At 39.6% G+C, this 22,066-nt stretch overlaps 1 protein-coding gene across 1 annotated transcript in view; it reads left to right on the forward strand.

The window, feature by feature from the left end:
- Positions 1–22,066, forward strand: part of reln (reelin) — a 360,462-nt gene that overhangs the window by 52,096 nt on the left and 286,300 nt on the right. Inside the window, exons 5-8 of the mRNA XM_063004091.1 lie at positions 14,367–14,399; positions 14,505–14,583; positions 14,676–14,772; positions 15,599–15,650. Coding sequence (XP_062860161.1) covers positions 14,367–14,399; positions 14,505–14,583; positions 14,676–14,772; positions 15,599–15,650 — 261 coding nt within the window. The remainder of the gene's footprint in view (positions 1–14,366; positions 14,400–14,504; positions 14,584–14,675; positions 14,773–15,598; positions 15,651–22,066) is intronic.

Consider the following 22,066-nt stretch of genomic DNA (forward strand, 5'->3'; position numbering starts at 1 on the left):
ACTTAGAGTAGTCAGTGTACAACTTGTATAGCAGTGTAGATTTACTGTCTTCTGAAAATAACTCAACACACAGCCATTAATGTCTAAATGGCTGGCAACATAAGTGAGTACACCCCACAGTGAACATGTCCAAATTGTGCCCAAATGTGTCGTTGTCCCTCCCTGGTGTCATGTGTCAAGGTCCCAGGTGTAAATGGGGAGCAGGGCTGTTAAATTTGGTGTTTTGGGTACAATTCTCTCATACTGGCCACTGGATATTCAACATGGCACCTCATGGCAAAGAACTCTCTGAGGATGTGAGAAATAGAATTGTTGCTCTCCACAAAGATGGCCTGGGCTATAAGAAGATTGCTAACACCCTGAAACTGAGCTACAGCATGGTGGCCAAGGTCATACAGCGGTTTTCCAGGACAGGTTCCACTCGGAACAGGCTTCGCCAGGGTCGACCAAAGAAGTTGAGTCCACGTGTTCGGCGTCATATCCAGAGGTTGGCTTTAAAAAATAGACACATGAGTGCTGCCAGCATTGCTGCAGAGGTTGAAGACGTGGGAGGTCAGCCTGTCAGTGCTCAGACCATACGCCGCACACTGCATCAACTCGGTCTGCATGGTCGTCATCCCAGAAGGAAGCTGACGCACAAGAAAGCCCGAAAACAGTTTGCTGAAGACAAGCAGTCCAAGAACATGGATTACTGGAATGCCCTGTGGTCTGACGAGACCAAGATAAACTTGTTTGGCTCAGATGGTGTCCAGCATGTGTGGCGGTGCCCTGGTGAGAAGTACCAAGACAACTGTATCTTGCCTACAGCCAAGCATGGTGGTGGTAGCATCATGGTCTTGGGCTGCATGAGTGTTGCTGGCACTGGGGAGCTGCAGTTCATTGAGGGAAACATAAATTCCAACATGTACTGTGACATTCTGAAACAGAGCATGATCCCCTCCCTTCGAAAACTGGGCCTCATGGCAGTTTTCCAACAGGATAACGACCCCGAACACAACCTCCAAGATGACAACTGCCTTGCTGAGGAAGCTGAAGGTAAAGGTGATGGACTAAACCCAATTGAGCACCTGTGGCGCATCCTCAAGTGGAAGGTGGAGGAGTTCAAGGTGTCTAACATCCACCAGCTCCGTGATGTCATCATGGAGGAGTGGAAGAGGATTCCAGTAGCGACCTGTGCAGCTCTGGTGAATTTCATGCCCAGGAGGGTTAAGGCAGTGCTGGATAATAATGGTGGTCACACAAAATATTGACACTTTGGGCACAATTTGGACATGTTCACTGTGGGGTGTACTCACTTATGTTGCCAGCCATTTAGACATTAATGGCTGTGTTTTGAGTTATTTTCAGAAGACAGTAAATCTACACTGCTATACAAGTTGTACACTGACTACTCTAAGTTATATCCAAGTTTCATGTCTATAGTGTTTTTCCATGAAAAGATATAATGAAATATTTGCAGAAATGTGAGGGGTGTACTCACTTTTGTGATACACTGTATATATATATATATATATATATATATATATATATATATATATATATATATATATATATATATATATATATATCTTAAGTAACTGATCATTTGTATATATAGTCTCTTCACTTATAAATATTTATTAATATTATTATTATTATTATTAATAATAATAATAATAATAATAATATTATCATTAAAGGTGAAATGTGCAACTTTGTTATTCAGGAAGTTTGTATCAAACAAGGAGCCCTTCATATTGATTAGTACCCTTAAAGTAGCTCTCAGTTTCAAAAAGGTTGGTGACCCCTGGGTTAGAGGTTGGCGGTTTGAATCCAGCACAAGCTAAACCAACAAAGTTAACATTTATTATTGTTATTGTCATTTTTTTTCTTATTATTATATGCTTATATATACAGTCATGTGAAAAAGCTAGGACATCCCTTGAAAACCTTTGTCTTTTTGAACATTTTTAAACATATAAACATTTGAGCTTAATTTAAACAGTATTGAGAGATGGAGCTTATATAACTAAATAATTTTTTTTTTTAGAAATTACTAAACAATTTGTAAAATGTAATGAACAAAAATTTAAATTTATTGTGAGGAAAAAGTTAGGACACCCCCACATTTATTGCTACTTAAAATGTCTAAAATTAGAATCAGGTGCACCACATCAGCTGCAATGATTAGACCATCGTTAGAGGGCATTGGAGTATTATTCAAACCTCAGACATTAGTTTGGTTTGCTCTTGATTGTTGATTGAAGTGAGTGGTATCACCATGGTGAGATCTAAAGAGCTTTCTGAGGCTGTCAGGTTATAGATGCATATGGGTCTGGGAAGGGATTTAAAAAGATCTCAAAACAATTAGAAATCAGCCATTCCACTGTCAGCAACAAGAAGAAGAAGAAGAAGAACCTTTATTGTCATTATACTTGCGTACAACAAAATTTTGTTTGACACTCTCCGAAAGATAAAAAAGAAGAAGCAAAATTAAGCATATGGATATTTAAGAAGAAGCAAACGTATTTACATAAGCATATGGATATTTACACAATAACCAGTACAATTTAAAAGTATGGATTTCAAGATAAATAATAAAATAAATTAATATGAATATATAAAGTGACTGTGCTATGTGGAGATACCAGTTCGGTTTCAGAAATGATGATTTTATGCTTAAAAAAGTCCCTAAAAAAGTGGTAAACATTTTAAACAACAGCCGACATGGCCAGGTCAGGCCGTCCTAGCAAGTTCTGCCCATTAGCAGACTGCAGAGAAATGGAGAGTTCTGGAATGGCCAAGTCAAAGCCCGGATCTTGATCCTATTGAGATGCTGTGGGGTGATTTGAAATGGGCTCTCCATGCAAGAAACCCATCAAACCTCACACAGCTGAAGAAATTTTGCATGGAGGAGTGGGAAAAACTTTCTTCCAGTCGATGTCAGTGACTGGTAGATGGTTATATGAAACGTCTAATTGAGGTTATTTCAGCCAAAGGGGGAAATACCAGCTATTAGGGCATAGGGTGTCCTAACTTTTTCCTCACGATACATTTTCATTTTTGTTCATTACATTTTACAACTTGTGTATAAAAGTCATTTTTTCAGTTTTATTTCTTTAATGATATAAGCTCCATCTCTCATAGGGTGTTCTAACTTTTTCACATGACTATATATTTCCATCCTCTTCATACATTTATACATACAGGTTTATGTAATATACAAAAGCTTACTCCAATTCTACACTTAAATAAAAGCAAAAAAATATACACACACACCAAGCATTCCCACTTGGATCCACCACCTCCACCCACTCCCCGTAACATGTCCCTCCATTTAGAGTTTAATCTAATTAAACTTTGACCCTGTTTATCGCTAACTATTTCAAAGAGACAAATGAGCAATGAGACCAATTGTTTGTATGACTAGACAGAAGCAAAACACAGACATAAAACTAAGTAACTAGGTGAAAGTATTTCTTGCTGTTTCATAAAACCCTGAGCTGTTTAACACTAGAAGCACAGCACACTGGATATTTGACCACTATAACATTTTACTAAAAGTGCCATACCTGTTTGACTTACTTATACCTAGAAACGGGGAGCACCAGACATCTGACTGCAGTGACCAAAAAGAAAATAAATTCTTTGCAATCAATCAAATTCCAGAACCCTCCGTTCATGACTGTTTCTAGATATGTCCAATTTATTTTATAGCATGCTTAAATTTTTTAAAACACGCTGGTACAAGGTATGCCTATTTGTGCGACTCTTCTTCCAGACTTCCATTCGGTCGTATTATTTCCTGCCTTTTAGATGTCACAAAGATTCGCTCGTACTAGTCTTTAGCCACATAAGGTAGACCTAAATCATACACTGCTTACCTGTTTTAGTTCAGTTAAAGTTGTAAGACAAAGTAGTTTTTGAAATTATATTTGATAAGTTTAAGAAGAAAATAATTTCAGACCCCAGGCAGAGTTATTAGCCAAATTAAAATGTAAAACATCATACAGATGAATAACAACAAAAAATCTTTTTTTTGTTGAGAAAGGCAATGTTTCCCCATCAAAAGGACTACAGAAAATAGCAGTATCATCAAACATAATCCAGTTTTTTTTCTTTGAGGCTATTGATTTATATCCAGCCTGAGCTGTTTCACCTGGTGAGTGTCTTTGAGATCTGAGTTATACCAGTAGTCTTGGAAAAACCTATTAAGTCTTGCACTATGGTACTAGTTTGCCATTGATGCATAACCTCTCATTGATAAGCCACCCTTTTATGATGAAGATGGTGCGGGATTTAATGGATTTAATCTCCATTCATGCCCAAATATTGTTCTCCTGAAGTTTACAGAACAGTCGCCTGGTGCATCCTTTTGTTGTCGTGACTGTTAACATGTCATCCAATACCCTATTTGGAGGAAGACGCAGCCCATTTTTCAAACCTTCCTCTTTACCCACTTACTGTGATGCTCGAATAATGAGCTTAATTGCCATTGTAAATACCCATGAAGAGATGGTACAGTTCACCATTATGCTTTTTTCAAGGTGCTGCCAGGTGGTCGTACCAATATGTGTTGTAACACAAAACTAGAAGTTCTAAAAGTAGGCTATGACAACTCTTACTATGGTCTTTGGGACATGACAGAAGCTAAAAGCTGTCCACAGTAAATACAAATGCATTGGCTAGGTCTAGGAAAACCACATGTAGGTCTTTCTTTTTCTTCTTGGCCTTTTGTAACTGGAACAGTTCTCCTCCAGCTCCCTTATTTGTACTTTAAGGGTCCCAGTTTACTCCTTAACAAAGAGGCTTTTGACAAACTTGTAGGGGTCTCTGAAGAAGGCACTCCTTGTTTTCTCTTTTTTCATATGTTGCTTCCTCAAGTGCCCTGCGATGCCTCGAAACCTTTCCTTTCCTCTTCTGTGGACTCTTTCCACTGCTTTCTCAGGTGCCTCCTTTCTTTCACAAGTCACTCTTCCTGTCTCCTGGACTTGAACTGGGATGATTTCCTTCTTTGCCCTCTGATTTATCATTCTCACCCAGAATCTCTCTGCCCCATGATCTCTTAAATTTTTACAGTTTTCTTTAAACATCTCCTTTCAAACCTTTTAGAAGATGAACAAGGCCTGTGTTAATGGTCTCCCAATCTTTTTTCTGGCAGGATTTGGGCAACAAGATTAGAGGATTCCATCCCTCCATCTTCCTCTCTGCTGCTGGCTGTAGATCGATGGGCTCTGGGCTCCTGACTGTTGGTGGGTCTGCACTAGGCTGAGCTTCATTCGACTTATTCGATTGAAGCCCCGATCTACCTCTAAAGAAGTAATAGACCACTGAAGTCGTGCGTCATTCTGTAGTCCTCATATGCCCATATTTGGAGAATGGGATTTTCAAAAAATCGGCTCTAACGCATCCTGTGCTAAATAAACATGTTCAGAACCCTGTACGTTTTGTCCTATGTACATTTTTCTCCTGTACATCACTGGATCCTCTGAATTACGAGGTTGTTAAAGGGTCGTAATACTAATAATGCTACACGAAAGCTAATGCTACTGCGCATTAATTAGACGTCACTGAACTACACCAAAGCAAGGCGTACTATGGTGGTCGTATCGCTTTGTGGTTTGTCCTCCTTTTTAAAGGATGATCACAAAAGTATTAAAAGAGGTTAAAACCACTTTCAGTCAGGTCATGTTGAGCAGTGTAGCCTCAGTGCAGGTCATCTTGTAGGGCTTGTTAAAGCAAGCAGTGAGTATTGCTTTCTACTTTAATGTAGCTAGCTACTAAAAATATAAACTAAAACTTGTGAATATCACTACACTGTTACACTGGTAATTCATGCTGCTTCGTGCGGTTATTTAAGAGGCTTCAAGTTTAGTAATGTCAATTCAGTACGCAGTAGCATTAGTTTACATGTAGCAATATTCATATTTTGACTCTTTAACGACTTCATAATTCAGAGGATCCAGTGATAATAGACAGAAGAATCTCCAGAAAACAAAACGTAACAGCTTTGGAACATTTTTTATGACTACAGGATGTGAGAGAGACAATTTTCGAAATCTCCATTCATTTTTCCCATTTAAAATTTCTCTTAGACCCGGGTTACCAAATATGGGCATAACAACATGGCGTGGACTGCAAAATGATGACACGACTTCAGTGGTCTATGGTCAATGCGAGCCCCCTCCCTGGGCTCAGTCAGGCACTTTTTCCTGCCCTGGTGGATCTTGAGGCCCTTCTCTGTTATCTTTTCCAGCCACAGATGCAGCTTTGTAGCTTGTGTCCTGCCAGTGTTGTTGATCCAATAATTGTTGTACTGATAATTTGATTTATGGTCACGTCTGCTCCATGGTCTATTGCCGTGTGATCTACCGAGGAGTGTTCTTGCACCCCCACTCTCGCAGACTCACAGGGTTTTTTTCTTTTTAGCTGTAGTTTGGGTGAAAAACACTCCTAAATATGTGTGACCTTCGGACTTTCAAACAGTCATGCTACTGTGATAAATTTAGCCACATGGGCTCATTAGTACTTCGGAAAACCACTGTCACTTAACATCCCTGCTGCATGAAGAAATGCAACCTCAAACTCTGTACTCAAAGAGAAAATCACATGTCAATTCTCTGCAGAAACAGCACTAGGTTTCCTTGGCCCAAGCTTATCCCAGATGGACAGTGAAAGACAGTGAAAACTGTGTGTGGTCATGTATCCTAACAATTCAGTTTTGAGAAAAAATTTACGTCAAGTTTTCTTAAGGTCCTGTTAAGAAAATGGTGACTTATCAGCAAATGGTGCGAAAGCACATAGTTATTGTGGTGGTGCATCAGTATTCACTGAATGGGTGACTTGCATATGTGTGAAGATACGACATACAGTATCTCACAAAAGTGAGTACACCCCTCACATTTCTGCAAATATTTCATTATATCATTATATATTATATTATATTTAATGTCTTCTGAAAATAACTCAACACACAGCCATTAATGTCTAAATAGCTGGCAACATAAGTGACTACCCCCACAGTGAACATGTCCAGATTGTGCCCAAAGTGTCAATATTTTGTGTGACCACCATTATTATCTAGAACTGCCTTAACCCTCTTGGGCATGGAATTCACCAGAGCTGCACAGGTTGCTACTGGAATCCTCTTCCACTCCTCCATGATAACATCACGGAGCTGGTGGATGTTAGACACCTTGAACTCCTCCACCTTCCACTTGAGAATGCCCCACAGGTGCTCAATTGGGTTTAGTCCATCACCTTTACCTTCAGCTTCCTCAGCAAGGCAGTTGTCATCTTGGAGGTGTGTTTGGGGTCGTTATTGTGTTGGAAAACTGCCATGTGGCCCAGTTTTTGAAGGGAGGGGATCATGCTCTGTTTCAGAATGTCACAGTACATGTTGGAATTCATGTTTCCCACAACGAACTGCAGCTCCCCAGTGCTGGCAACACTCATGCAGCCCAAGACCATGATGCTACCACCACCATGCTTGACTGTAGGCAAGAGACAGTTGTCTTGGTACTCCTCACCACAATTAATACCTGCAGATCCCAAACACTAAAGAATTGGATAGGAAATAGTAAAGGTGGTATGCCATTGCCCAAACTTTCTTAATATTTTATATATCTATCTATTTATATATCTTCATATCATATTTTTTCAAATTTGTTTATATTTACAAAATACAATTCAGTTCTTTGTACTTTTGTCAGTTAAATAAAGGTTCAAGAAAGTTAACAAAATCAATGTCCCAACTTCTACAGATATGTGGTTTCTAAATTGTATAGTAATTTGATGGGTGTTTAATGAGTTATTGAGTGCATACCATGGTGACAGGTTTTCAGCATTATCTACAGTTTATAAAAATCACATTATTGTACAGCAAATAGATACTGTTTTGCAGGCATCAAATACTACATTTGTTTTATTTACAAAACACATTCTAGTTGATCAGCCAAAGCAATAAAATACATTTCTTTGTAATTTTAAGGAATTCAAATAAGAGATTTTGTATTTCTTGCATGTTACCAAATGGCCCAACAACAAAAAGCAGTTTGTCCAAGCTTCAGAATGTACTTTATTTTTTTATTAATGCCAGTAAACTACGATGAGAATGTGGAGAAATTGGAATGATGAAAAAACTAATGAGAAAACTTAAACTTTGCCAAACACAAAATTATACATTATACAGATGTGGGCAAAAATAATTAATTAATGCCTTCTATTGTTTGGTTAAAATGGCAGAAAAATATTGGGAAGGAAACATGAGCTGCATCTGAAATCGTATACTTCCATACTCAATAGTACGCGAAAGCAGTACGCGAGAGCGGTTAGTATTTCATTTTCAACATTTTCATTTTCAAAGCTTTATTGTCATATGTACAGTAGGAAACGTGTTTCCCTGTACAATGAAATTCTTATTTTGCTGTCCACACATGATGTAACAAAGTACAAAGATAATAATAAAATAAAATAAAATTAAGAAATAAAAGTTAGATATAGTAAAAAAAAAAAACACGCTGAGTATAAGTTATGTACATTGTGCAAGAAAAGAGCAGATATATTGCAATCAGACAATATAGTTACATGTGCAAAATGTAAAGACAGTAGTGTAAACATACATGTGCAGCTGTATGTAGACCTGTAAACAGTCATATGTGGTATAGTGCAAGTATTGTGTGCAAGTGTGATAGTGTCTATGAATAATCAGCTCAGCTGTTTAAGAGTCTGATAGCTGTGGGAAAGAAAGAGATCTTTAGTCTTGTTGTCCTGCATTTCACACTTCTGTATCTCCGGCCTGAGGGTAGAAGTGTGAATAGTCCATGTTGGGGGTGGGTGGGGTCTTTGATGATGGACGCAGCTCTCCTGTGGACTCTGTGATGGTAGATGCTCTGGAGAGAGGTAGTATGTCCGAATACATAGTATACATAAAAAGGTACACGAGAAGTACCCGGATGACCTACTTTTTGGGCAGCCATGTTTGACGATGCACACTTTCGGTTCACTAATGTATCCGATAATTCAACTGAAGCTGCGTAGGCGTTCGATGCGGAAGAAGAAACAAGAAAGATGGCGGAAAATGGAGTGTCCTCTGTTTACAAGTGTAAGTAAGATAAACAAAATAAAAATGTTATTATTGCGTACAACCCTAAATAACGTTATGATTAGCGCAAAAAGACGGTAAATATCCAAAAGTTTGGCGAGTGGGGCTTGTAATGAGCACACGGTCTATAACTGTGGTGATACTACGTCATCACGTCCTCACGTCATCACTTGACGTTGGTAAGATGGCTTCTGTACTGAAAAGCGCGTACTTCTTTACCATCCGAGTGGTGCGTACTTCCTCAAATCTAGTACGTACTCTGTAAGTATGCGATTTCAGACGCAGCTATGGTCTTCCGTATGTGCTGAGGATGAACCTGGTAACATGTTATATGCAGACGTTGTGAAAGCTCTAGACTCACACTGCTCACCCAAACCATAGCAAATTGCAGAGCAGTTTAGGTTTCACAAACGAAACAAATCAGATGGAGAATTCATAGCACAAAATCTTGCAGTATTAAAGAAGCTCACTGAATATTGTGATTTCAAAGATAACTTGGATGACTCCCTCCATGACAGGCTGATGTGTGGATTGAGGAGTGAGGCAATACAGAAAGCTAGTGGCAAAAGAGGCACAGCAAATGGGTGCTGCAGCTAGAATACACAATGTGGCGGTCAGACAGGATAAAGCAGTGCTATCGGTATAAAAAAAATGGGCCACCAGTTGTTGGGCAAAAGAATGGACTTGCAAGGCTTCTAAACAGAAGAATTCAACCCAAACTAAATAGAAAAGGAAAAATTGCAAATTGGCATAATTAAAAGAAAAACCTGCATTCTGTAGGGGAGAGACAAGTAACCAGCAGTGAAAATGACATCAAAAATGAGCTACCCATCAAGATATTAAGATATTAACAGGATCAGCTGTTTTATTAATAACAGAGAAACTTTACAAGGAAAAGCTACACCATGTAATTCTCAGACACAATATCTGGGGGTAAGGCTGTCTTAGTGCTTGGTAAAGCAGAAGTTCAGGTTGAGCTAAATGGACAGAAAGCCACTCTGTTCATTTATGTACACAAATGCGACAGTCAGTCAGTATCAGCTGAAGAATTTGGCTTGTCAGCATTACTAAAAGGCAACAGTGTGTATTTAGAGATGAACTGTGATCAAAGGGATCAAAGCATCAGCTTAAGTTTCTGAAAGCAAGGAGTGTTCCCTATGCTCTTAAACCAAAGGTAGATGCTGATATTGAATGCCTGCTAGAACTTGGTGTTTTGGCACTTGTAACCTATAGTGAATGGGCCACCCCTTAAGCAAGATGGCTCTGTCTGCTTGTGTGGTCATTTTCAAAGTTACCATTAATCCAGTACTAGTAACTGAACAGTACCCTCTCCCTGTTATTGAAGATTTTTTTTGCAGAGTTGGCTGGTGTCAAGATATTTATCAAGATCTCAGCCAAGCTTACTTACAAATGCGTGTGGAAGAGAGCTCACAGAAGTAACTCACCATTAACGCTTATAGAGGTTTGTTTGGATACTGTCGTTTACCCTTTAGAATCACATGGATTGTTATTCCAACAAGCCATGGACCAGATTCTAAGTGGTCTTTCAGGGGTGCGGTGTTACCTTGATGACATTCTTGTCACTGGTAAAAATGACGATGAGCACCTGGCTAACCTAGACAGAGGACTGGGAAAACTGGAAGAGTATTGTCTATGTGTACGTAAGAAAAGTGTGACTTTTTTAAGTCCTCTGTGGAATACTTAGGCCATGTCATTAATGTTGATGGCCTACATACTGCCCCATCAAAGGTAAGGGGAATTGAGGAAGTCCCTGTTCCAGAGAGTATGTCAGCCAACTCAGGTCATTCCTCTGCCTTCTGAACTATTATGGACTGTTCAGACCACAGTTGGATACCTTGCTATAACCTTGCTAGAAAGGATGAACTACTCTGTAAGAGAAAAACATGGAAATGGTCCAAAGGGTGTGACATGGCTTTTAAGAAAGCAGAGGCAGCTCTTAAAAATAAAACTGTGTTGACTCATTTTGACCCCTCTTTGCCCCTCCATTTGGCGTGTGACACATCCCTGTATGGTGTTGGGGCTGTATTTTCTCATATATCATGAACTGAAGAAGAGAAGCCGATTGCCTTTGCATCTAGAACTCTAAATAAAGCAGAGTCAAAATATCCCCAGATCGAAAAAAGGTGCTAGGAATCGTTTTTGGTGTGAAGAAATTTCATACGTATCTTTTCAGGCGCAAATTCACATTATTGACAGACCATCGTCCTCTCACATTGATTTTCGGGCTCGCAGCAAGCAGACTGGAGCGATGGGCACTTATTCTTGGTGAACATTGAATACAACATTGAATATAGACAATCATCAGCTCATGGCAACGCAGATGGCTTGTCAAGACTTCCACTGCCTGACTTTCCAAAACAAAATGACCAGAATATTTTCTATTTCCAGATGGTGGAGAATGCACCTGTCACAGCTCACCAGATCAAATAAGCAACCAGAGCAGACCCACTCCTATCAAAAGTACTTGACTGTGTGATACGAGAACAATCGCTGCACACAATGAAGGCTACACCTGATATTCAGCTATTGTTTTTGCAGGGGAATGAGTTGACAGTGACTGCTTGATGTCTGCACTGGCGTATGCATGTGATCATCCCACACAGTAACAGTTTTCAGTATTTTCCTTAACTCCTCTCTATATGCTTACTTTGAAACAGAAGAGCATAATTAAATATTGCTTGGGGACAATGTGTGTGCTCAGGAGAATTTTTAATTTACACCATACATGTACCCAGCAACAGCTAAGCAGTGGCACTACAATCAAGCTCATATGCACACTGTTTTCTGCATGCTCTCTAGACTTTAGATGGTAGGATAACCCCCTTTTTTCTTGAATGGTCTTGACCTCTCTTTCAATCAGCAGTGGTTTCTTTATGGTGACTCTCTAAGGACATTGTCGGATTGGCATTTTATTGGTGGTGGTAACACTGGTACAGACAGAAGACAGAGGACCAACTTTGACAAGAGGTTGTGTAACTTGTTTGTCTTGACTTGATGGCTAATGCCTGCCTTTTTTACTAGATCTTTGATACAGTGTTGAGTTTCTGGGTCCTTACTTGTATAGTTCCCAGATCCATATACAGGTTGTTGTGAGCCAGATGCTTGTTGTCTTGGAAGAATGCAAATTGTTTGCCAGTATTGACAAAGTAAAGGAGTCGTTTTGAAAGTCTAGAACAATTCTTACAGACCAAAATTGACAAAAGAGTCAAGATCCTGATTTCCTCTTATACAAGTGAGAGCAGACTTGACCATGTAGTCGGCATCTCATCTCAACTCCACTTTTTTTGCCTTTTGATGGAGACTACTGGCCAGTGGGAAGGTCTTTCCTTTACTGGACTTTACATTTACGTTTTCCCACCAGGCTTTTTGGATAAACAAAAGAGCTTCCAGTGTTTACTATAGCTGCCACATCCTGTTCTCTCATCATCGAGGGGAGCATAAATGACTTTGTTTGTTGACATGACATGACAACGATCCCATCTTTACCAGCTTTTCAAAAGTGCTGTCTGTGCCCCTTGCAATTTCTTCAAACTGCTTGCAGTAACTCACAATGTCTCTTTTTCCAGCAAAAGCATAATGCTCTGTACTGAAAAGCAAAATTTCAAATACTTTCTTGAACTCCTTGTCTCCTATCTCACAGTCTTTCTTGCACCTCTGCTTCATAGTCGCCGGTTAAGAAGACTCTTATGCAAACAGCTTTAAATCTGGTACAATTTCTTAATGATTTTCACTCCACCAGCCTTTTGCAGTTCCATAAAGAATTGATGGGCAGCAAGAATTTCAGCATCACTCAAAGGACTTACGGCTAAAAACTTACATTTCTTAATAAAACTAACAGGGTTTGTCTCATGCCTTTTTTATAGGAGTCTTGAATTGTATGTGCCCTTCCCTTGAATTTTTCACTTCTTTGCTTCTTTTTTGAAGTGATCAGAGGCTAGCATAGTCTGTTTTGGTCCTGAAATTGTGACATCCCTAAAGTTCACCATAGACTTTTCCAACTCTTGCATCTCCAGATGTACTTCTTTTTATAGCCTTGTCACCGTGTTAATTTTATAATCCATTTTGGACTCCAGGACTTTAATGCTCCTCTATAGATGGTCTCTCACTGCTTATAATTGGCCATTGGTTCTTACCTAGAGTGGTGTGCTTTTAAATATACACAGGTGAACATCACAGGGTGAAACAGACCAGGGAATGAGAGGGGTTGACCAGGGCATAAGATGGGGTTGGCAACCAAGAAAACACTGAAAAGAAGAATTGGAAAAGCTAAACAATGAGTCTTGAGCCATCTCAGCCTAGGGGAGAACTTTTGCCCAATCAGACTGATTCTCATGACAGTAAAGAATTGACAGTTGCAAGAATTTACCCAACTGCTGGTTAGCCTGTTCACGCATTTATGCCGTTTATCCAGTCTGTTAATATTTGCCGTAATATTTGTCTTTGGCTAAGGTATTTAATGAGGCAAAGTTTACTCTGAGGCAACACTTACTAGCTTTAAAATTCCTACTACCACCAGTCAACTAAAAGCAAGGCTCCCCAGCCAGACAAAAGACTGTCACACAACTAAAAAAAGAGAGTTGAAACTTGCGTACCAACTATGCTAAAAGGGTGAAAAACAGAACTAGGAAGCATGCTGGCAAAAGGCAGGCTTGCATAACAAACAGGTAGCATTATTTCATATTTAACAGTATACAGCAGTGATTTCAATTGCCCCTTTCAGCTACAAGATAAAGTGTAAGATGCAAAAATTATCACTTGCACGAATGAAAAAGAAATGGAGTGAAAGATATTTAACCAAGGTGGAACAATACTGTGGCTGAATTAAATATTAAATTGTGTAGCATTACTTGCTTTGTCATAGCATATTTCGCAAAATGTAAACAGAATAACATTGGTGCTTTTCTTTGGTGTATTTCATGTAAATAAGGTAAAAACTTCATAACAGAGGCCTTGTCAACTGATATGATTGTTTTTAAGGGAGCTTTATATACTATGAAACGTGTCACTGCCATCAAAATAACTGAGATTATAATTATTCTAAAGAAAAAATTTCATTTAAATGATAATAGTCACTTACTATTAATCCAGGCACTAGATTCAAAATAAAACAATCATTGAGTCAAGACATTAAGCTTGTGAAGAAATGTAAAACTAAATTGGCTTGTTTGATGATCTTTTATTTTCTTGACTTTAGCTACAATTAGGTCATGTGTTTTTCCTTGATAGCATAGCATATGATACTGTTTTGTTATCTTTGTTTTAGCCCCTACTGAATCTCCAGTGTGGCCTACTTTGGGTAAGCAAACATGCACTTATCCTCATTATTTCTTTCACTGTATTTTGCTATTAACTAAATCTAATGTTTAATTAATTAATTAATGTTTAATGCTATGCTGTACAGCTGAAATTCATGGAATTCATGCAGTTCTTCGTGATGATTTTGACTCTAATGAGGAAGGAGAGTTGGATCCCAATATCTGGTGGGTGTTCGTAAGACAACCTGTATACTTATTTTGTCCATATTATGTTAACTTATCATATGACTTGAACTATGTTTTCTTTCTTACTGCAGGTCTGACTGTAGTAACTGTCGGGTGGGGGAACAGTGTGGTGTGTTGTTGCATGGTAAAGCAGTCACTTTTTGTGAACGTCTTGGACAGAGAGAGCTGGTAATTTATAATTTGCTTTATAACAGTATAACAGAATGCAGTGTACATGATAAAACAGTAAGGCTTATTGTCTTGTCATCCCAAAATAGTGAGAATATTAAATTCAACATGCTCGTAGAATTACAGTGGATTTGAAAGTATTCAGACCCCATGACTTTTTGCACATTTTATTGTGTTGTTTATTTGATTTCAAATTAATATAATTAATGCAGCTGATGCAGTAAGCTTTGTACACACAGACAGTTTATCCCATTTTTCATGGCAAGATCCTGCAAAGCTCCATCAGATTAGATGGCAAGCATCTGTGAATTGTCATCTTCAGGTCTCGCATCAGATATTTATTAAGATTTCAGTTTTGGTTGTATGCTTTGAACCACTGTCATATTAAAAAGTAGGCTGCCCGACCAAGTCTGCCATACTTTCTGAATGTTTTATTTGCTTAGGTTTTTAGTCATTCATACTAATATTTTTTAATCTATGATTTTTATAATTACTATTTTATGTGTCTAGACAATAAGTCTTTTTGTTAATAGTAAAGTCATATATTTTTATAATAAACCTTGTAATATTTTAATTGTAATTTGTAGTACTCATGTTAGCTATCCCATGACACCAATCACACCAGAAATAATTCATAAACACCTTTGCATCTCTGATCACATACTATATTGACAAATAAAGTGTTCTGATTTTGTTAAAAATTTCCCAAATCCTTAGTCATAAGGCTGGGATACAGTGACATACAGAAATGTTCATTAATAAGTTGGTTAAGATTTTAACAAAAAGAGGAATTTTAACCAATATGTTATATCTGTTATTAATTTAGATTTCAGTGGCTCTGAACACAAGCACTGCCTCTGTATTACAGTTTGCTCTTGGTAAGTATAACCAAATGCTTTGTTATATTAAATAGAAATTAGATAGATAGAGATAGATAGCATGATACAACAATGAAGTACACACAATAAAGAGTCAACAGTACTTAGTATAAAAAGACAGGACATACACAACAACAAAGACTTAGAAGTACCTGTAATTTACATATGCTGGGTAACCGTAGCAACCAACACTGCAATAAAGACATAAAAACACTTAAGCCACACACACACGGAAACACAAGAATGAGTTTTTAAGGTGCATACACTCACACTCACACTCACACTCACACTCACACTCACACACTTATATATATGTGTATATACTGGTGCTGGTCATAAAATTAGAATATCATGAAAAAGTTGATTTATTTCAGTAATTCAATTCAAAAAGTGAAACTCGTATATTATATTCATTCATTACACACAGACTGATATATTTCAAATGTTTATTTCTTTTAATGTTGATGATTATAACCGACAACTAATGAAAACCCCAAATTCAGTATCTCAGAAAATTAGAATATTACTTAAGAACAATACAAAAAAAGGATTTTTAGAAATGTTGGCCAACTGAAAAGTATGAACATGAAAAGTATGAGCATGTACAGCACTCAATACTTAGTTGGGGCTCCTTTTGCCTGGATTACTGCAGCAATGCGGCGTGGCATGGAGTCCATCAGTCTGTGGCACTGCTCAGGTGTTATGAGAGCCCAGGTTGCTCTGATAGTGGCCTTCAGCTCTTCTGAATTGTTGGGTCTGGCGTATCGCATCTTCCTCTTCACAATACCCCATAGATTTTCTATGGGGTTAAATTCAGGCGAGTTTGCTGGCCAATTAAGAACAGGGATACCATGGTCCTTAAACCAGGTACTGGTAGCTTTGGCACTGTGTGCAGGTGCCAAGTCCTGTTGGAAAATGAAATCTGCATCTCCATAAAGTTGGTCAGCAGCAGGAAGCATGAAGTGCTCTAAAACTTCCTGGTAGACGGCTGTGTTGACCTTGGACCTCAGAAAACACAGTGGACCAACACCAGCAGATGACATGGCACTCCAAACCATCACTGACTGTGGACACTTTACACTGGACCTCAAGCAACGTGGATTCTGTGCCTCTCCTCTCTTTTTCCAGACTCTTTGACCTTGGTTTCCAAAGGTAATGCAAAATTTACTTTCATCAGAGAACATAACTTTGGACCACTCAGCAGTCCTTTTTGTCTTTAGCCCAGGCGAGACGCTTCTGACGCTGTCTCTTGTTCAAGAGTGGCTTGACACAAGGAATGCGACAGCTGAAACCCATGTCTTGCATACGTCTGTGCGTGGTAGTTCTTGAAGCACTGACTCCAGCTGCAGTCCACTCTTTGTGAATCTCCCCCACATTTTTGAATGGGTTTTGTTTCACAATCCTCTCCAGGGTGCGGTTATCCCTATTGCTTGTACTCTTTTTTCTACCACATCTTTTCCTTCCCTTTGCCTCTCTATTAATGTGCTTGGACACAGAGCTCTGTGAACAGCCAGCCTCTTTAGCAATGACCTTTTGTGTCTTGCCCTCCTTGTGCAAGGTGTCAATGGTCGTCTTTTGGACAACTGTCAAGTCAGCAGTCTTCCCCATGATTGTGTAGCCTACAGAACTAGACTGAGAGACCATTTAAAGGCCTTTGCAGGTGTTTTGAGTTAATTAGCTGATTAGAGTGTGGCACCAGGTGTCTTCAATATTGTACCTTGTCACAATACTGAATATACTGAATTTGGGGTTTTCATTAGTTGTCAGTTATAATCATCAACATTAAAAGAAATAAACATTTGAAATATATCAGTCTGTGTGTAATGAATAAATATAATATACAAGTTTCACTTTTTGAATTGAATTACTGAAATAAATCAACTTTTTCATGATATTCTAATTTTATGACCAGCACCAGTATGTATGTACAGTATGTATATATACGGTATATATATATATATATATATATATATATATATACAGAGTATCACATAAGTGAGTACACCCCTCACATTTCTGCAAATATTTTATTATATCTTTTCATGGGACAACACTATAGAACTAAAACTTGGATATAACTTAGAGTAGTCCGTGTACAACTTGTATAGCAGTGTAGATTTACTGTCTTCTGAAAATAACTCAACACACAGCCATTAATGTCTAAATGGCTGGCAACATAAGTGAGTACACCCCACAGTGAACATGTCCAAATTGTGCCCAAAGTGTCAATATTTTGTGTGACCACCATTATTATCCAGCACTGCCTTAACCCTCCTGGGCATGGAAATCACCAGAGCTGCACAGGTTGCTACTGGAATCCTCTTTCACTCCTCCATGATGACATCACGGAGCTGGTGGATGTTAGACACCTTGAGGGGATCATTCTCTGTTTTAGAATGTCATAGTACATGTTGCAATTCATGTTTCCCTCAATGAACTGCAGCTCCCCAGTGCCAGCAACACTCATGCAGCCCAAGACCATGATGCTACCACCACCATGCTTGACTGTAGGCAAGATACAGTTGTCTTGGTACTTCTCACCAGGGCGCCGCCACACATGCTGGACACCATCTGAGCCAAACAAGTTTATCTTGGTCTCGTCAGACCACAGGGCATTCCAGTAATCCATGTTCTTGGACTGCTTGTCATCAGCAAACTGTTTGCGGGCTTTCTTGTGCGTCAGCTTCCTTCTGGGATGACGACCATGCAGACCGAGTTGATGCAGTGTGCGGCGTATGGTCTGAGCACTGACAGGCTGACCTCCCACGTCTTCAACCTCTGCAGCAATGCTGGCAGCACTCATGTGTCTATTTTTTAAAGCCAACCTCTGGATATGACGCCGAACACGTGGACTCAACTTCTTTGGTCGACCCTGGCGAAGCCTGTTCCGAGTGGAACCTGTCCTGGAAAACCGCTGTATGACCTTGGCCACCATGCTGTAGCTCAGTTTCAGGGTGTTAGCAATCTTCTTATAGCCCAGGCCATCTTTGTGGAGAGCAACAATTCTATTTCTCACATCCTCAGAGAGTTCTTTGCCATGAGGTGCCATGTTGAATATCCAGTGTCCAGTATGAGAGAATTGTACCCAAAACACCAAATTTTACAGCCCTGCTCCCCATTTACACCTGGGACCTTGACACATGACACCAGGGAGGGACAACGACACATTTGGGCACAATTTGGACATGTTCACTGTGGGGTGTACTCACTTATGTTGCCAGCTATTTAGACATTAATGGCTGTGTGTTGAGTTATTTTCAGAAGACAGTAAATCTACACTGCTATACAAGTTGTACACTGACTACTCTAAGTTATATCCAAGTTTCATGTCTATAGTGTTGTCCCATGAAAAGATATAATGAAATATTTGCAGAAATGTGAGGGGTGTACTCACTTTTGTGATACACAGTATATATATGCAGTATATATATATATACTGTATATATATATTTGTCTGTGAAGCAGCTCTGTGACAGCAGCCTGTCACTGAACATACTCCTCTCTTTCATGATAACTTTGCGCAGTGGATGATTGTCACTGTCCATGATGGTGTGCAGGTTATTTAGGGTCCCTCTTCCTGCCACTGCTACCAGTGATTCTATGCTCTATGCCACTGCCCCAGCATGCCTGTTCAGTTTGTTTAGCCATGATTCATCTCTCTTCATAGCGCTGCCTCCACAGTACAGCATATAGGAGAACACTGGCAACCAAAGAATGATAGAACATAGACATGAGTTTTTGTATATAAGACTTCAACCTTCTTCAACTTTCTTAGCAAGCTCTGCCCCTTTATAGAATGTCTGTATTCACTGACCAGTCCAGTTTGTCATCCAGTTGCACCCCAAGGTTCAAACCACCTCCATGTCACTCCTTTTCAATACTGGCTGTGTGGGCCGTCCTGACCTACGAAAGTCCACCACCATCTCCTTTGTCTTGGATGTGTTTAGCTGTTGTATGGTTCACCCGGCACCATACAACAAAGTCTTTCACCAGGTTCCTGTCCACCCCACAATAACAGTGCCATCCAAGAATTTCTGCATGTGGTAGGTCTCAGAGTTGTAGGTAAAGTTTGATGTGTAATGGGAAAGGGAAAAGTACAGTCGCCTGTGATGCTGACCACAGTCTCTTATGTACAGTCCCTCAGTATAACATACTGTGGTCTGCCAGTGAGGTCTGCCATTCTTGTCAGCTTATCTCTGGGTGAGAGGGGCTGTATGTAGTTCTTACAGTGTAGTCTCCCTTGTCCAGATGAGAGTGGGCCCTGTGGAGGAGGTATATCATGGCATCCTCAACACCCACCTTTTCCAGCAAACTGTAGTGGATCTAATGCATGCTGAACTTGTGGTCTGAGTAGGCGAAGTAGCAGTTGCTCCATAGTCTATATGATGTGTAAGGTTTGTGCAATTATCATATACATATATACATCTGTCACAGCAGATCCAAATCTTATTTTATCTTAAATAATTGATATGATTTGAATTGTATATAAAACAAAATGCATGTATGCTTAGCTGCAAAATTATTGGGAGCTTTAAGGATGAATAAAAAGAAGTTTGTGTAAAACTTTTGTAATTAATCAGCGTAATCTCACATTGAAAATAAGACAAACTAATTGTTACAATTAATTCCATCTCTGGGAATCCTTATAAGCAAAATGTAACAACCATGTTTATTAAACAAATGTACAGTAATTGTGCATTATAATATATAAATGGTTATATTATTTTTATTTGAATCAGAATCAGGCTTTATTGGCCAAGTATGCTCACACATACTTTTGGTTACACAGATGCTTGCAGTGCACGAAAAATACAATACAGACAATCTTATTCACACAGCTTACTCTCTCTAACACACACATTCATACCTGTAAACATAGAAAACATTGTAAACATCTACATGTGCAATTCACATTGTGGGTTTAAGAAGGTGCAGTTTTGTGCAATATAAAAACTACAAAAAATAGAAAAATATATAAATAAGAAATGGAAGTGAATGTGAAAAATCCTGTGTATGCCATTACATAAATTAAATAGGTAGTTTTTGATGTGCAAGTGTCCCGAGCATTAACAGTACAGTAGTGTTCAATTGTTCATGAGCATAATGGAGTTTGAAAAAAAAGCTTCTTTGTAGCCTGGTCGTTCGGGTCTTCATGTGGCTGAAGTGTCGGCCTGATGGAAGGCTACAAAACAGGTGGTGGCCAGGGTGAGACGGGTCAGTGATGATTTTCTCTGCACGCTTCCTGGTTCTGGAGGCATGCAGATCCAGCAGTGTGGGCAGCTTTACACCAATGGTCCTCTCTGCAGACTTGATGATGTGCTGCAGTCTCTTGGTGTCATGTTTTGTGACAGCGCTGCCCCACACTGTGATGGATGTGGTAATGATTGTGAATAGGTTGAATTTCTTCATTTGGTACAGGAAGTACATCCTCTGTTGAGCCCTCTTGATGATGGAGTTGATGTTGCTGTCCCACTTCAGATCCTTGGAGATCGTTGTACCCAGAAACTTGTAGGACTCCACAGCCATCACAGTTCTGTCTAAGATGGTGAGTGCTGGCAGGGTTGGGGGGCTCCTCCTGAAGTCCACTGTCATCTCCACTGTTTTTGCTGTGTTCAGCTCCAGATTGTTCTGACTGCTCCAGTGGACAACCTGATCAACCACCCGTCTATAAGCAGACTCATCACTGTCACTGATGAGACCAATGACTGTAGTGTCATCTGCAAACTTCAGGATTTTAACAGAGGAGTCCGTAGAGGTACAGTCATTTGTGTACAGCGAGAAGAGCAGTGGGAGAGTACACAACCCTGTGGGGCACCCGTGCTGATGGTTCGGGTCCCTGAAGTAAACTTTCCCAGCCTCACCTGCTGTTTTCTGCCAGTAAGGAAGTCAGTTATCCACTGGCAGGTGGAGGCTGGTATGTTGAGTTCAGTCAGTTTGCTGTGTAATTGTCCTGGAATAATTGTGTTGAAGGCTGAGCTGAAGTCCAGGAACAGAATTCTTGCATAAGTTCCTGGATGATCAAGGTGTTGGAGGATGAAGTGGAGACCCATGTTCACTGCGTCGTCCACTGACCGGTTGGCCCGATAGGCAAACTGCAGGGGGTCCGTGATTTCCTTAATGTGTATAATTGTAGAGCGTTTTAAGCAGGACGGAACAACACACAGCTCCAGTGATCTATTGAAGATCTTTGTGAAGACAGGTGCAAGCTGGTCTGCACAGGTCCTCAGGCAGGAGGGAGAGATTCCATCAGGACCTGTAGCCTTCTTGACTTTTTGTTTTTTAAAAAGTCTAAGCACGTTTTCCTTGCAGATCAGGGCAGGCTGGATGAGTGGCTGATAGTCAGATGGGTGTGAAGTGGTGGTGGATGGGAGCTCGTTGCTGGGCTTTTCAAACCTGCAGTAGAATCTGTTAAGGTC

The sequence above is a fragment of the Trichomycterus rosablanca genome, chromosome 11 (assembly GCF_030014385.1).
Source record: "Trichomycterus rosablanca isolate fTriRos1 chromosome 11, fTriRos1.hap1, whole genome shotgun sequence".
Taxonomy (NCBI): Eukaryota; Metazoa; Chordata; class Actinopteri; order Siluriformes; family Trichomycteridae; genus Trichomycterus; species Trichomycterus rosablanca.